The sequence below is a fragment of the Chelonoidis abingdonii genome, chromosome 2, assembly GCF_003597395.2.
Source record: "Chelonoidis abingdonii isolate Lonesome George chromosome 2, CheloAbing_2.0, whole genome shotgun sequence".
Classification (NCBI taxonomy): domain Eukaryota; kingdom Metazoa; phylum Chordata; order Testudines; family Testudinidae; genus Chelonoidis; species Chelonoidis abingdonii.
Genome location: NC_133770.1, coordinates 64,520,482 through 64,537,749, shown reverse-complemented (window position 1 = coordinate 64,537,749; position 17,268 = coordinate 64,520,482). Strand labels below are relative to the sequence as shown.

Here is a 17,268-nt window from a genome sequence, read left to right as displayed (position 1 = left end):
TTTAAAGTTATTTAGTAGCTGTGTTTTCTGCTACTGAGTAACTGGTTACAGAGACCAGAATCACTGCAGAATTTGGGTCCATTCAGCATGTCTCAGAGTACACATAACTGCCATCTCTCCATATGCTATCCAGTCTCCCTCTACTTAAGTAAAAATATCATAGATGGTAACAACCAAACTCCACATCACTTAGTAGCCCCACTGTATAATTTCTCATTAAGTATCAAGATGTTGACTCCCACCTCTGATTGGCTCATGATACTAGCCTCCATTACCCACATGTTAGATTTTCAAACAAGGACCTTCATGCTTTCTCCCATGCTGCCCCTCCTGCTTGGGAGAAGCTTCCTGTAAACATCTGCAAAACCACTTCAGTGTTCTCCTTCAGATACCTCCTTAATACTCTCCTATGCCATGATGCACCCAAAAAACTTGACAACAGTTGGGTTAAGATCTCAGCACACCAGTAGCCAATGAGGCTGGCCAATATTATTTAATTGCTTCCCTGTGCTCTTTTTTGAAACCCTCTGTCTCTTGTTGTACAACTAGATTGTAAGCTCCTTGGGCAGGAACCTTCTTTTTAGTTCTGTGTTTATGAAGCGGCTGTCACAGTGGGGTCCTGGTACATGAGTACATCTCATAGGCAGTATGAAATTACATATAATTAATGTCTGTGGACATCTTGAATTTTTCTGTCAGACTTCAGATAGGTCTTGAGAGAGAGGCAGTCCTTGTAGCAGTAATTTAGTGGCCACTCTCCAGCAAGGGATAAAAGCAAAACCTCAGCCTTACTTTGGTTTTTGATTCTATTATTGCATGACGTAGTTAAAGTAGATGGCATATCACTACACTCATTCCAACTGAACAGGACCCAGATAGAGGTGTGAGAAAGCTGCTTCTCTTTTTTCAAGTGGTGTCCCTATGGGTGCACCACTTTAGGCACGCATGCACCTATTGATCCAATGATTGGAGATTTTTACTTAGCAGTGTTCATTCAGTCTGCTCATCCATGCTTATGCCTCCTTGTGCCAGATACCAAGGCTATATTGGGGGGTGTGGGCAACAACCCTGAGTTCCTTCTCAATCGCCTCAGCCTGAGACGAAGCCTTAGTGTGTCCTCCTTGAGTGTGCCTTGGCTTTTCTAATATTTCTATAGTGGTATAGTTTTTATAGTTGTTAGTATAGATTTAGTTAGATAAGTAGTGAGAATAGTTTTACTGTCTTTACCTTCTGGAAGACTTATTTTTCCTGGCAGGGCATATCTGGCTCACCAGGCTTCAAACGTTGCCTTTCCTGCTGAGAGGCTGTATTTGTGCAAGATGGCCTCTCTAAGGCCACGTCTACACTACGGGATAATATCGAATTAGCTAAAATCAGTTTTAGAAAACTGATATTACAAAGTCGATTGTGCGCGTCCACACTAGGCACATTAATTCGATGGTGTGCGTCCATGGTCCAAGGCTAGCGTCGATTTCTGGAGCGGTGCACTGTGGGTAAGCTGTAGTAGCGTAAATCTATCGTTCCCTCGTTCTCGCCCCGCCCTTGGATTCCGGGTTGAAAGCCAGTGCTGATGCGGGCAAAATCATATGTCGGCCGGTGTCTGGGACAGCTCACTCCCTTCCTTTGTGATAGCCGCAGCCACCGATTTCCGCCTTTTTCGTGGGTGAATGCCAACGCTAATAGCACAGGCAATGCATGGACCCTGCGTGAGATTCCAGTAACGCCATCGTGGACGTTCTGTAAACACCTCGCGCATTCTCGTCTTGTTCATTGGTGACCATGAACTGCAAGGCGGATGGGAGGATGAGCTACGGCAGCGCCCGCGACCGGAGAGCGATGACGAATGGACACTGATTTCTCCCTAACCGCGGGCCCCTGCCTTTTGAAGCTATGGCGTAATGGGCAGGGTTCTCCGCATTGAATTTGCCGTATTTTGGGCGCGGAAAAAGGCACCGCATGGTGGGAGCCGCTAGTTTTGCAGGTGTGGACGATTCGCAGTGGCTGACACTTTCGCAAGCGTAAGGCACGTTTCTTTGAACTTTGTGACTTGCCTTTTCCCTGTTCCCGAATGCCGGGATACTAAGATGAGAGGCAGCCCTCACAGTGGAGAAGCGAGTGGCAATAGCCTCTGGAAGCTGCAACTCAACAGCTACCGGTCAGTAGGGATCATTTAGAGTGGGAAATCTACTGTGGGGTCTGCTGTGATGCAGATAGCCAAAGCAAATCGTTAAGGCTGCTGCTACGAAAGGTTGTATCTGGGAACTGCAGGTTCTAGGGATGGCTTTGACTGCAATGGGATTCCCTAACTTGTGGTGGGGCGATAGATGGAACCCAATATCCCTATCTTGGCCCCGAGCGGCCGGGCCCCCAGTACGTAAACTGCAAGGGGTACTTTTCAATGGTGCTGCACGCACTGGGGATCAAAGGGACGTTTCACACATCACTGGTTGGCAGGAAGGTCATGACGCTGCGTCTTCAGAAGGCCACTCTGTTTAATGGCTGCAGCAAGGAATTACTTCCCAGACCAGAATATACAGTTGGCGATGTTGAATCTGTTGTTATCCTGGGTGCCCAGCTACCCTTGATGCCCTGGCATCTCGAAGCCTACACAGGCAGCCTGGCAGTGGTCAGGAGCTGTTCAACTAAGGCTGAGAAGTGCAGAGATGGTGGTAGAATTAGCATTTGGCGTTTTAAAAGGGGCTGGCGAACATTACTTCGCTCGCTCGACTCAGCCAAACAGTGGTCCGTTTCGTTCAATTTGCTGCTTGCTGTGTGCTCACAATTTCTGTTGAGGTAAGGGGGAGACCTTTATGGCGGGGTGGGGGCTGAGGCAATCACCTGGCCGGCTGACTACGAGCAGCCAAGACACCAGGGCGATTGAGAGCACACCAGGCGGCGGTGGCATCAGAGAGCCTTGAAAAACGAGTTTCAGCACGGGCCAGGGTACGGTTGTAGACTGTGTTGTGTTTCCCCTGATGGAACCTCTCCCCCTTCGATCGATCTTCCCTGTAGCAACCCCAACCTCCCTTTATTACAGCTCTGCTGAGGAATAAGTCAGATCATTTAAAATCATTTGTTCTTATTAAAAGTCATTTAGTTTGTTTAAATATCATGTATCTTTCTCAAAAGTCATTCCCTGTAGCAACCACCCTCCCTTTGAATTATTCTTTATTTAAAAAAGTATTATAAAAGAGGCAGAGATTATCTAGGTATCCCCTGCCTGCTGTTGGTTTGGGAGGAGGTTGAGGGAACGGGAGAAGGCCATTAAGCACATTCAATGTCAATGCAGCCCTTTTTGGTCGACTGTCCATGGGGTGGAGTGGGCGGGTGCAAAGCCTCTCGCGTTCCTAACACGTCTGGGTGAGGAAGATAGGGACATTGTTGAGTCGAGAGTGGTTAAGCATGGGCTGCGCTGCGACTCTGTAACCCCGCTGCCTCTTCCTGAATGATCCACCATGCATCTGAGGATATCTAGTTTGGACACGCAGCAGCTCCAGCGTTGCATCACACCGCTGATCTTCCTGTGCCTACACCTCTGATACTTCCTCCCCACCTCTCAGCTCGAGTGTCATCTCCTATTCCTCCCGTTCACTGCTCTTTCCTGATATTTGCCAGACATCTTCCCTCGTTCTGATGAGCTCTGTCATTGCGGTGTACTTCTATGATTTCTGAGAAATTTACCGAGTTCTCTTCTCTTCGCCTTATCTGAGCTCGCTTCACGGGATGGGGTAGGGAGCGCAGCACGGAAACTGTTGCAGCTGCATGGGGAGGGAAAAGTGGAAGAAGTAGTGTAAAAAGTACATTTACAGAAAATGCTTGACCTCTTTCACAGTGAATACACTTATCACTTACATAGAAATGTGATTTCACATACAAGGTCGATTTGCATCGTTTAATCTGGAGGCTGTGCTCTATGGTGTGCAGAATGCCCACGATGCAGTCAGCTATATATACAGTTCCATGCGGCCATGTGTAAGCTTTGTTTGACTTCTCACGCAGCGTCATATAACACCATGAACCTATGATGCCTTTGTTCGCTGTTAAGAGAACCAAGCAGCCCCACCCCCCCTCTTTCCTCTTCCCCCACTGCTGCTGCTATCATGAAGATCATGGTAATCATCTCCTCCTTCCTTTCCCCCCCCCCCCGCTGGCTGGTAGCTGGGAAAGATTCCTCTTGCAAAAAAAAAAAAAAAAAAAAAAAAAAAAAAAAAATGCGCAGAAAAGCTCGCGCTAGTCCTTCCTCCCTCCCCCTTTGCTACTTGCAAGGAAGGATTTTTGTTTTTTATCTTCAGAGGGACAGCCCAGTAGGAAATCGGCCATGATTGCCCTCCTAATTAATAAATTCTGAATTTCACAGGTACAATGATGATATAACTCTGCTGAGAATAACCGCGCAGATGCAGAACGTATGTTTCTTGAATGCCAGCAATCACCAGGAGCTACGCAGCTGTGCTTGTTTTGAAGCAGTGATTCCGAATATTATGCTAACATGCATGGCGTGGGAAAGTGTCCTACAATGGGGGACCGGCATAAGGCTGCCTTGCCAGAAATCTTCTGCAAAGGCTTTTGAGTACCATCAAGATCGATTCATGAGATTTCTTTGGAGGATTTCGCTCCATCCCAGACATGTTTAATGAACTTTTCCTGTAACCTTTACTGGCTGTGATAGCATACAAGCCCTGCTGCAAATCATCATAAAAACGCTGTTTTTACCATGTTGGATATTTAAAGTACACTCACCGAGGTCGCTTCCATGGCTTCACTGTCTGGGCTAGTGGTGGTGGGCGGGGAGGGTAATTCTGGGTCACAACAGCTTCTGGCTGTTGGGCTAATGGAGTGCTGTGTGCTCTCAGCAAGCTCTTCCTCCTCCTCATCTTCCCCTCCACAGGATCCTCATCCATGGTTGATATACAACCCGAACTCTGAATCCACGGCCAGGGTGGGGTCTGGTTGCGCAGCCCCTAAATTGCAAGCAGCTCACAACAAGTAGAAGTGGCATGTTTTCGGCCTGATCCAGACCTTCCGTTTGCTTGTCTGGTTTTCTGTATGACTGTCTGAGTCTCCTTAACTTTTACTTTGCACTGCACTGAGTCCCTGCTGTGGCTTTTCCCGTCATAGACTTTGAAATTCTTCAAAGATTTTTATTCGTCTTGTCGAACGGAGTTCTGTTAGCACTGACCTCTCCCATATAGCGATCAGATTGAGTACCTCTTGTCGGTCCATGCTGGTGCTTTTCGATTCTCAGGAGACTGCATGTTACCTGTGCTGATGAGCTCTGCGTGGTCACCTGTGCTGATCAGAGCTCCGCGCTGGCCAAACAGGAAATGTAATTCAAAAGTTCGCGGGCTTTCCTGTTTACCTGGTCAGTGCCTCTGAGTTCTGACGTGTTCCAGAGCGGTCAGTGGTGCACTGTGGGATACCTCCCGGAGGCCAATACGTCGATTTCCGTCCACACTAATTATTCCAAATTAGTAATATTGATTTTTAGGGTTACTCCACTCGTTTTGAAGGAGTACAGAAATCGATTTAAAGAGCCCTTTAAATCGATTTACAGAGCAGTGTAGTGTGGACGGGTGCAGCATTAAATCGATTTAACGCTGTTTAAATCGATTTAACGGCGTAATGTAGACCAGGCCTTAGTGTGTCGGGCTTGGGAAGTTCCAAGTCTGCCAGAAGTGCAATTTCTGCCTGGCCCTCAAATCCAGGGAAATGAAAAAGGAGGTTAAACTCAGTCTGCTAATGATGGAACACTCCCTTCAGACAGTTCCTGTGTCAGGTCAGGAGACAGAGAGAGACGGACACACACACAGTACAACTGTCTCCAGAGAGATCCAGCACCCCTCTTACCTCAGCACAGGCTTCTCCTAAGGAAGGAAAAACTTTGGAGGCTTCAGGAAATGCTTCTAAAAAGAACATTGGCTCTCACCTTAAGGACCCAGCTCCAAAACAAGTTGAGGACCTTGGTGAGATCTATGGCCTCTGAAGGAGCTACCTCTTGACTCAGTACCACTGAATCAAAGGACTCCTCATCCAGTACCAGAGGGGCTGTAAAGTCCTGGAGCACCAAGGAGAGAGAGAGAGGTCCAGTCGGGACTTGGTACCTTTTACCAGCAAGCAGGGCAAGCACAGACACTCAGAACTGTCACCATCAAGTTCAGCCCATCTGTCAGCACCCATGCATTCAGCAACAGCAAGCAACAGCACCACACACCATTGGCTTTTATTTCAGTATGCCTACCATTGGTGGTACCATCAACTTTGGCAACCATGGCCTCCGCTATCATGTTGGTATTGATCCTCTATTCGGTACCACAGGAGTTCAGATATACTAAGGCAATATCAGCCTTCCATCCTCCACTAGAACGATTTTCCATATTTGCTCAAGCAGTGTGGTCTAGGCTTATTAAAGGTTTGAGGAATGTCTATCTCCAGATAAGAAACCCTGCCCCAACCTGAGACCTCAGTCTGGTACCTTATGAGACCTCCATTCGAACCAGTAGCAACCTGCTCTGTTGCGTTGGTCTATGAAGACAGCCTTTTTAGTAGCCATCACACCAGCCATAAGGTCAGGGAGATTGGATCCTGGATGGCAGATTCCCTTTCTCTATCCCCCATTTATGGTGGTCTTTAAGGGTAAGTTCTCTTTACATCCACACTTCAAATTCTTATCTAAGTTTCTATCAGAGTCCCACCTTATTCAAGCCATTCATCTGTGGATGTTTTTTCCAAAGCTCTATAGTTCTCTACAGGATTTTTGTTTATATACCCTGGATGTTAGAAGAGCATTGGTCTTCTACTTAGATGGAATCAAGCAATTTAGGAAGACACCTAGGCTCTTCATTTCCTTTGCTGATAGATCCACACAGTTCTCAATCTCTACTCAGGCTATCAAGATGGATATCTAGATGTATTTATCACTTACGATGCTGTGGGTGGTCATCCACACCCCACCCACCCCACCCAGGGTAATAGCACATTCAACCAGATCGCAGGCAATATCTGCGACATTACTGATTGAGTGTACTAGTATCTGAAATACTGTAGGGCTACTACATGGGCTTCAGTACATACATTTTCAAAATATTACGCCTTGCTCCATGCTGTCCATGCTTGGTTCTGTAGTACTGTCTTCAATTCTGGACTCTTCTGAAGCTCCTTCCTCCATTGAAGGTACTGCTCAGAAGTTAGTTGAAGTGGAGCACTCATAGGGACACTTCTCAAAGAAGAAGATGTTGGTGAATTTGTGCAGTAACTGGTTATTTCAGGAGCGGCAGAAGCACCGTAAAATTATGGGGACCACTAGCGCCCAAACTGTGACCCCTTCCCCTATGGCCTCTCCATCATGACCCTGTTCTCCCCCGCCCCACCCCCCCCCGGTCATTTGCCTATGTGGCTGGTATGCCCTCGCACTTTTAAAAGGGATAGGGCCGTGGCCCCCTTGCCTCTTTTGTTCCAGCATTCCTGAGTTCTTTGAGAAGTATGTCTCTAAGGGTGCTCCACTACCCACTCTTCTTCCCTTCTGCTTCAGACTATTCCTGTTCTGGGTGGAGAAGAAAGGGCAATTCACCTGCGGGCCCCTCAGTAGCTCTGGTACTGGGTGAGGAGGCGTGGGCTGAGTGGACAGTACTAACTGCCTCTGATCAAGGGCTTTGAGGGCTGAATGTGCCCCTGAAGGGGGAGAGGTCTCAAAGAACCACAGTTACTTCACAAAGTGAGTAATTTGTTCCCAAAAAGTTCCCATGTAGAGTATTGTAAAGATCTACTTGCTGAGCTTACAAGTCGCTATGGGGTCAACTAACAAATCCATCTTCGTTTTCAACAGATGCAATACATGACTTCACAGTTATATTCCAGTGTTTCCAAAAGATCAGCTGTTGAACAGCCTTAATCCACCCAGCTTCTTGTATCTGACACCAATTTAATAGGTGTTGCTGTTACTACAAAGGCTATATTGAGTGCATTTCTTGCTGCTATAAACTTTTAGCAGTCCTGTACTATCATGCTATTATATAAGCAGAGTTGTTTCACTTGCCAACCTAAGACCTGTTTTTCTTCCAAGTATATGCAGAGTTTACATGTGGTCCTTCTGGCATGCTTTTTCAAAACAATGTTGCTTAGAATCTTTAAGGGTCCAGTTCGGTCATTAGTTGCTATTTTCAAAGCAGAGGTACCCAGATTATTCCACCTGCTAGAGTATTTTTTGTCCTTTTCAGGATGTTTATTTGAGGAGGCCAATTGTAAAACACGGATTGTTTCTGAGGGCACAATCTTTGAGGTTCTGTCTGATTTTTTTTTAAGAGGAAAGGAGACGTTTTATCACTTGTTATCTTTTCTTAAGAAACTTTGGTATTTGTTTTTGTGTCTTGTCTGTTGCAGTATGTGGTCACTTGTGTTTGATCTTCCTGAGTTACTCAGTCTCAAAGATTGAGATGTTTAAGGAATAGCATTTTATTACAAGGGATTATCACATTTGCAATCCTCTCCGTTTGGAGATAATTCACAGGATTGGCATTCCACCATAAAATTCTGACGAAAAATCATTCTACCTTCATTTGTTTACCGCATTGTCACTGAAACACCTTGATGGAATTCTAGCCCATTCTCACCTATCCACCTATTTGCGTTTTGGGGTTCACTTTTCTATTTAAAAAAATCCATCCTCAGGAATGTTGTTTATGTTGACTAATAATATATGTAGCAGCGGGGAAAAACTACTACTACACTCATAGCTAAACCACTTTTCAGTAACAATGCTGTACATGTGGGGAAGTAGAACATTGTATATTTGTTTAGTAATGTGTCAGGAAACTTCTAACTGTGAGAGACTGGATAATTCAGGGTATTGGTAATTATATGGATTTTTCAATTTTATGGATGCCAGTTCTATGGAATGTCCTGTTGCGTTAATCTTATAAAACTACTTTTAGAAGTGGTGGTAATTTACACTATTGGCAGTCTAGGTAAAGGCACCAAGGATTGTGTAGGCATAGAGACTGCACTGCTTTTTAGACCTTTATAAATTAATTTCCCTGGGTCAGCATAACACATTAATAAAGCATGAACTTGACATTGTTGCTAGATGTACTTTGTGTTTCCGTTCTGCAGATAGAGAACTTAAGGGTGATCAATTCATCACCTTTCCCAAGCACTGAAACATGAACTTAAATCCAAAAAGACCACAAATATTCTGACCAAATATTTACATTACTTAAGACCACTGTTAACTGTGTTACTAATTATCAATACTAATTACTCTCTACAGTGCTGGCCTATCGGTCTGTTCAGAAATAAATTTACATCGTTTATTATTACAGACTTCAAAAATTCTCATACGGATTATTCAGTGAATGCTTAAAGAAATTGTTTACATTTAAAAAAAACAAAAACAAATCATACAGAAGGCACTCTTGAGAACAAAATGAACCAGCAGAGATTGAGACCTATGGGATTACGATTTAAAAACATTTGCTGATTGTAAAATGTACTGACATTGCTGACACACTCATAGAAACATTAGAATAGTATTCCGAATAGAAATAATTTTGCTTTATATCCTGTATTTATCTACCCTTAAATTCTTTAAAGCTTTTTAAAAAACAGGATCCCAAATTCTTAGCAGGATGTTTAAATATGTAAAATGCAGGCTTGCTTTCAATTTCTAACATTTAACATTAGAAATACTTACACCAGAGCAGGAAACTGATGCAGACTCTTACAAGGAAGTAGTCCTGAATGTTAGACTTGACAGATTACAGTAAATAAAAAAGCTATTTTTATATGCTTAATGTGCTTGCATTTTTTATTCTGATCTGAATGAGATATTAAATAATATTGGTTTCACAAAAGCTTGTTTAATTCATTCATTGTGACTGTCTGGTCCTATCACGTTTTAATATTGTTCATTGCATCACAATTGTTTTTTGTGGAAGTGATTGACATAAGGAGGACATCAGGTAAGAAATAGGCAACAGAAGCCAATGACTTAGTAGAAATCCTTTCCATGTAAGTAATCACAATTCTTTAAGAAATACTGAAAATAAATATATGTAGAAATATTTGAATGTGTCCCAAAAGTCATTAACTACTATTTAGAAGTTACAGCTGGAAGTTTTTTATTTAAAACATTTTTACTGTGTATAAGGGTATTGCTTTTACAACTGACGTAGTAAATTACTAACTATGCTTGGCCTGCTTCATTGATTTCACAAATTCTTGAAGCTGTACATAGCACTTAATGAGACACTATCAAATAAAGGCCTCTAATGTTTGATCTGTTTGCAGTTTGGGTTCTATCTCTCAAAACCAATCATGTAATTGGCACAATTATTTTTAGTGACTTTAGGTCTCATGAAGTATATTGACAGAGGATTTCACTTTGTAGAGCTATCTGCTGAATAAGTGCAACACACACAGATGGCGTAAGTCCTCCTATGTGCCTCAGTCCTCCCCTGGGTTGTTTTTTCCTGAGGCAGAAATTCCCAAACTCTTCTTATTACATACCCCCTTCTGGATCTACCAGCTGTCTGCATACCTCTAGCCTTTTCATCATTGATAATTTTTGTGTTCTAAATACTACCTGTCTTTAAGTCATCTGTCCATATTTCACTGTTCTCTTTGGTACATCTGGAGTAAATCAACTACTGTATTATAACAAATTCCCACTGTTAAAGCTTTGACTCATTTTATTATCAAAATGCAATAAATAAAATAAATAAAATCCACTGTTGCACAATTTCTCCCATATATCCCCAGGGGTATGCATACCACTGTTTGGAAACCTCTGTTCTAGGAGGATGAAAGAGTAATTGAGTCTCTACCTATTGAATCCTTGGCCATTGTCACCTAGGGTAAAGGTGGTATACCAGTCCACTAGGATCTACACAGACTACCAACTTAAAGTTAATAGGCCACTGAACAGCTGTAAGGATATAAACAGTACTAAGCTGATCCAGGTTTAAGTTAACAATTTAGAATTGAAGGATTCACATGCCATTACCAATGTTCATATACTTCCACTCTTTTTCTCCCCCTGTGAAGACAGTGACTTAAAGTGTTTCCCATGGAATCCACCCAAGTAAACTACTAAAACTTGTTTCTGTGGAAGAGCTGTCTGTTACATCATCTTATAAAAGCCATGGTGATTTCAGGTCTTCTAGAAATGTTCAGAAATTGGGGAGAAAATCAGAGTTCAAATAGAAAAGGACAGAATCAATAGAGGAAAATATATTATGGCTCGGAAAGGGTAGTAAACAGTGATGTTTAAAACCAAAATTAAATTATAATAATTTTCCTCTTAAATTTGGGCATCTGTTATAGATTTTCCAGACATTCAAATCAATACTGTTTTTCACCCGTTTGACGAAAAAGTGAATTTCTGAAACTGTGCCATATGGATATGCAATCCTATTTGAAAATATATTTGCTACAAATGTTTTAAAGAATTTGCTTAACTGTGGGGAACTTTCCCTAAGCTAGTAAACATTTTAAACATTTTTTATTATACGCTTTACAGTAATTAATAAAAATATGCTTTGCATACAAATACAAAATAGCAGTACAAACTGATGTGTTTGAGATACAGAAATGCAAACTATCAAAAGTTGTTACCATTCCTAATATGTGTCCCTGGCAATAATGTCTGTGCAAATTTAAGACACTTTCACCTGTGGACCGTTTAGAAGCAGGAAATGGAAGCAGATTTTCAAAGTGGCCTTTGTTTAGTCATTTTGCAATGATCCTTAGTCCCTAGATGCCAAAAGCACTCCATGAACAATCATTGCATGGATTTCTCTGTTGTTTTGTGCTGTTAAAAATAGTACACAGCATCATTAAGAAGAGTTTCTAGTGGCTGAAGGTGGGATCAGGTTATGAAAATTTGACTTTAACTACTTTAAAAAAAAATCTAGGCCCCATTGTTCTTGCTTATTGAGTAAATAGATGTTTATAAGAACCCTAATACACATAGGTAAAAAAAAAAATCACTTTAAAGTTACTTTAAATATCCTGGCCATGATGCTGACAGTTGTTCAGCTTTTTTATTTTTGTGTTTTATGTGGGGGAGGGGGTAGGTTTTTGGGAGGACAGTGTCTGTGTTTTGTTTTTTGATAAACATTTATTTGGGACACTAAACAGGCCAGTCAGGTTTTCTGAAGAGCTGTGGAATTAGAAATTAAACTTTTGAATCTTTATATTAACGTGTAATGTACTTAATGTTCTTTGGGGAAACAGTTGTTAATATTTTGGATCACAATAAGACACAAGAATTACTGTCTTGAGATCCATAGGTACATATCTTAATGGTATTTCTAAGACGTTGTTCCAGTTAACACACACACACCTTATTTGCCAGTTAGGTGTGTTGTTGGTATATAGCAGCTCTCAAAATGTGTCATCTTCAAGGTTGATTTCTCCCTGAAAGGGACAGGGCCATTTGAAATAGAAGTCCCTTTTCCTGTAGAGTGAGTTCTTCAGTTAAACAAAAACCTCAATCAAGTCTGTATTTGTTGAACTGGCTGTCACTTCAGCCATATTTGCTTTGTAAGACTTTACCATAATTGCTGGTTCATAGTTCCTGAGATGTTAAAATATCTTCCACCTGAATATAAAATAACCCCACCTTTTATACCTTATTTCACTTTATCGAGTTTCTGAGATGCCTATGTTCAAAATAACATCACTTGAGAATCCTGTTGAGTTCTAGGGTATTCTGTAGCCAGTTGCTTTTTTATATCTGAGTATATCTTTCCTGAACAGCATTTTTATTTTATGGCATTATAGGAGTAGTTTAAAAGATTATGGTATGCAAACACTTCAAAACCTTGTATTTATATGTTTAAGTGTAATGTTGAAATATTGAGATCTTGCTTATTTATCTCCTCATAGTTTTGCTCTGCTATTCACTGTACTAAATCTAGCTATTTTTGAGCTTGAATAGATATCACTAGGTGGCGATATTGTCTAGATTTAAACAGCATTATAAAAGAGCAAACTAAATAGGATTAAATAAATTAGTGGAGAATTGTGATTTCCAGTTTGGAGGGAATATAAACAGTGACCATGTGGTGTTATCTTGTAGATTCCTATTGCATTGATTTAACATTTAAATTATAAAATTATTGTTGGCCAAAAAAGGGACTTGAAAAGGAATCATCTGAATTTAATTTTGTTTTAATGGTTACAGTTTTAGTTACTTTGTCTGTAAAAGAGAATGCTTTGTGTATCATTTACAAGACAGCCTTAAGTGTGGTGTGTGATATTTAACTTAAAATCCATAAAATGGGAACACAATTTGGTGTGCTAATTTTAATAACACTCTATTTAGCTCAAGGTAAGAGAAGGAAAATACAATCTATATCAGATAAACTAATTGTTAGTATGAACTGATCGGTCAAAGACTTGTTAACTGAGAATGCCCTTAGATGGAAGGGGCCAGAAATTGCTGCTTATTGCAAATAACACTTAATCGTAACCTAATAAATATATTTAAATAATAGCGGTTAACTGTGATCTCTTTGACTGAAGTCTTAGATTATATTCGCGTAACTGTTTAAAGTGTGTTATGCTTCGTTGAATTCCAGTTTGAATGATTTGGAATAGGGCTAGGGAGCCATTGTATTGATTCAAAACCGAGAGTATCAGGGGGCCAGTGAACGAGAGCGTGCGCGGGTCCCAGCTCTGTCTGGGGGCGCAGCCCTCCAGCACAGTCCCTGATGTGTATTGGTTTAGCGAGCTGCACAGAGTGCGCGTAGGGAGGAAAGTTGTAATTAGGTATCCATGTAGGCTGAACCCGCCATTTTATTAAGCTCTGCTGGAGTAGGTCCTTGTAAGGGAGATGGCAGGAGGCAGAGAGAGCATGAAATGGCAGCCGACTAGCAGTAATGCGGCCATATGCATCCCGCAGGAAGCCACTGTGTGCGCGGCTTCTGAATGCGCCCGTCCCCTCCGCGGGGCTCGGAAGGATGCAGTTTACAGGGAAAGCTGCTTTGCTGCCTGTTAACTTTTTTGTTGGCTAAATGTCGAAGTGGTGTGGGGAAAGCGTCAGTATGTTAATGGCTAGCACAGGGATCGCGCGTTACGTAGCTCCAGCGTCCCAGTGCAGGCAGCGCTGCAACACTCCGCCTGCGACGGGCATGTCGCGGGCGGACGCGTTGCTCGCCACAGCGGGGCGCTAGTTACCAGCCTCAGTAGGTCACGTTTGTTCAGGGCTTGTGCCGCGTACTGAAAAGCGAAGCGCTCATTTTATCGCCTATTCATTAACTGGTGTAGCAGCTCGCGAGCTAATGGACGGGCCCTTGTCTCCCCTGCAGGCGATGGAACATGCAAATGGCATGGAACTGGACGGCAGGAGGATCCGCGTGGATTACTCCATCACTAAGAGAGCGCACACGCCCACCCCGGGCATCTACATGGGCAGGCCAACCCAGTAAGGAATTTACTCTACTCCGTGTAAACGGACCCCAGATCAAGTTAAACTAAAAGTGTTTTAACTCTGATTGAACTGTAGACACTACCAGCAGCATATTTTTGTGAGGGTTTCTCGTCTGCCTATTTAAAGCTGTTCCTTATCTCTGATCTATTTGCATGCAGAGGTGGTGGGGTTGTTGCAGTTGATCTTGAGGTACACTATTAAACCCTGTTTTAGTATGGTATTTTTACTTAAAGCCCAAGAGCTTACCGAGTGAAGACTATATTAAAAATAAACAAGATGGGGGAAACAAATTGTTCCAGGGCTCTTTAATGTCTAAACCTCACCCCACTCTGGTTAATTAATGCACTTAGTGATTCTTTAAATGGGGAATCTACTGAGTCTGAGACACAAAGTGTACAGTGAGTAGTAGTCGCTTGAGGACACTGAAGATAATTTTAGAGAACTTAAAATTAACAAGAACGAAGGCAGACTTATATGCTTCTATTTTATTCCTTTTTTTTAAATAGCAGTGGGGGTGGCGGCGGCGGTGGTGGTGGAGGAGCAGGTCGTCGTCGTGATTCCTACTATGATAGGGGATATGATAGAGGATATGATAGATATGAAGAATATGACTACCGGTACAGGTAACCAGTTTGATTAATTTTTTGATTCTTTCATTTTAATTTTTTTTAATATGTTGCTGGGGGGAGACTTGCAACTCTCATACATATCTGGTGTCCTTAAATTTCAAGTGACCGTTAGGAGAAAGATCACCAAAAGCAAGCCTTGTAGCCTTACTAATGCAGTTATGTCAACTAAATAACATATTCAGCTGTCCACATACTCCTTTCTAGGAGAATAAGGGGGGGAGAAAGGGAAATAATGTCAGTAGGGAACTGGAGGAAAGGCTAATATAATAGAAAGGTGAGGTTTCAGAATCAGGGAGAGGAGAAAAAAGATTTCTGAGCCCAAGCTAATAGAATGCATGTAAATAGGCAGGGGTGCAAATGAAATTAAAATAGGAAAATATTAAAACGAAATGGAAAATGTCGTCATATTGAAAATAAAGCCACTAAAGGGGTAGTTAAGCATGAGGTCAGATCCATTTAAAAATCTTTATCCTTTGTCAAAGTTGTCTAGTTAAACTAAATTCTTTGGGGGAAAGGACTTGTTTCTACATGTCTGTAGAAGTGCTGTGTACACTTTTTGGAGCACCATATAGGATAATAAACATTCTAAATTCGTAAGTTTTTAAATACACAATACTTGGAATAGAGAAGCTAGGAGTGCCTTAAATATTTCATTGAGTCTCTGCCAGATCAGATTTAAATCAACCATACAGTCGAATCATCCACCATCAGGGGAATAACTATCACAAAAAAGTGATTGTATAAAGACATTTCATAACAAAGCAAAAACTTCATATTCTCTTTAAAGGAGACGATCACCTTCACCTTATTATAGCCGATATCGATCACGGTCAAGATCCCGCTCCTATAGCCCGAGTAAGTATATGTTAATAGTTCATATTAAACCATGCTAGTGCATCTGGACTTGATTGTTAGTTTTAATGGAAAATAGACTCATGATGAATGAGAGATTTTGAATGTGGCAACAGAAAATTTGCCTTCGTGTAAATTCTGCTATTGCATGCTTGAATGTTTAAATATACATGATTTTTATAGTAATATTGTCATCTTTTTTCAGGACGCTACTGAAGAATGGAAGAATTCTAGTTGTGGACATGATTTTTAAATAAAGTTCTGCCCTTAGCTTCCCTTTGGTCTCCCCCTCAAATCTCTTATAAGATCTTTGGTTCATTTAGAAGATACATATTTTCAGTTGAAGTATTGCTGTTTTCCACCCCCTTTTATTGTAATACTCTTAAAATTGTAATTGTTGTAGTTTTGTGTAGTTAAACATCTTAAGCAAAACTAAATAGAAATCCCAAAGCGTTATTACATTTTGTAAGTCATTCTGTTTTTGTTTTTAAAACAATTGTACTCCTGGCTAATCTAATGAGGAGAAGAGAGTATTGATGTTTTTTAAAGCTTGCATGTTGTGTGTAATATACACGTTCAGCTACTTTAATATAAACCTGTGTTTCCAAAAAAATTTGTTAATCTTTCTGTTAATGCTTGGTTGTTAATTTTGAAAAATAAGCAACATCTCTGAACCTTTTCTGTAATGGCGAATTTCACTAGATAGTCATGAACCCAACGGGTTTTTTGGTTAAACTGCTTTGAGTGTAGAATATTAGAGCTATAGCAAATTTTCATATTTGGTTTAACTTCTTTGGAAAAACAGATTCTTATACACTGAAGATAAAGGTTGTGTTTTATAGATGAAAAGTTTCTAGACTGCTACACAAGTTAAACCCATAAAAATCTTAACTGATTTTTATAATTGAACTCAAAGTAGTGTTTCCCCTTAATCAGTGCAGGAGAAAAAATATTTATTGAACATAGCAATTAGTTATATAATTTGCTGTTCATACAAACTCATGTTAGTATTGCAATGATGGTTAAGGAAGTTCTAGTTTCCAGTCCTTTTGAAGTTTCTGGTATGGATAGAAAAATTACAGTTACATATTAACCTCTTCTTCCTCAAAATAAAGTTAATTACACAAAGGGATTTTCATGTCTGTTGTTTGTCATCTGGAAAATAAAAAGGTACTACTACTATGGGCTAAATTCTAACTAGTGAGTTAGAGATGGAGAAGATCCATATTCCAAGAATCTCCTGAATCATACAACTCTCATGACTAGATTTAGATTACACTTTATTTATATTGATTTACTATTTCTTGCTAATTTTTTCACAATCAACTAATTAAACTTCTATAGTTAAGTAGTAATAGT

General features: G+C 41.1%; 1 protein-coding gene across 4 annotated transcripts in view; it reads left to right on the top strand.

Annotated features, from left to right (window-relative positions):
• Positions 1 to 17,041, top strand: part of TRA2A (transformer 2 alpha homolog) — a 57,567-nt gene extending 40,526 nt beyond the window's left edge. For all 4 annotated transcript variants that reach the window (XM_032773879.2, XM_032773878.2, XM_032773877.2 and 1 more), the window contains 4 exons: positions 14,307 to 14,422; positions 14,935 to 15,051; positions 15,845 to 15,912; positions 16,115 to 17,041. In XM_032773879.2, the coding sequence (XP_032629770.1) occupies positions 14,307 to 14,422; positions 14,935 to 15,051; positions 15,845 to 15,912; positions 16,115 to 16,125 (312 nt within the window). In that variant the 3' untranslated portion in view covers positions 16,126 to 17,041. The remainder of the gene's footprint in view (positions 1 to 14,306; positions 14,423 to 14,934; positions 15,052 to 15,844; positions 15,913 to 16,114) is intronic.
• Positions 17,042 to 17,268: the final 227 nt, after the last annotated feature.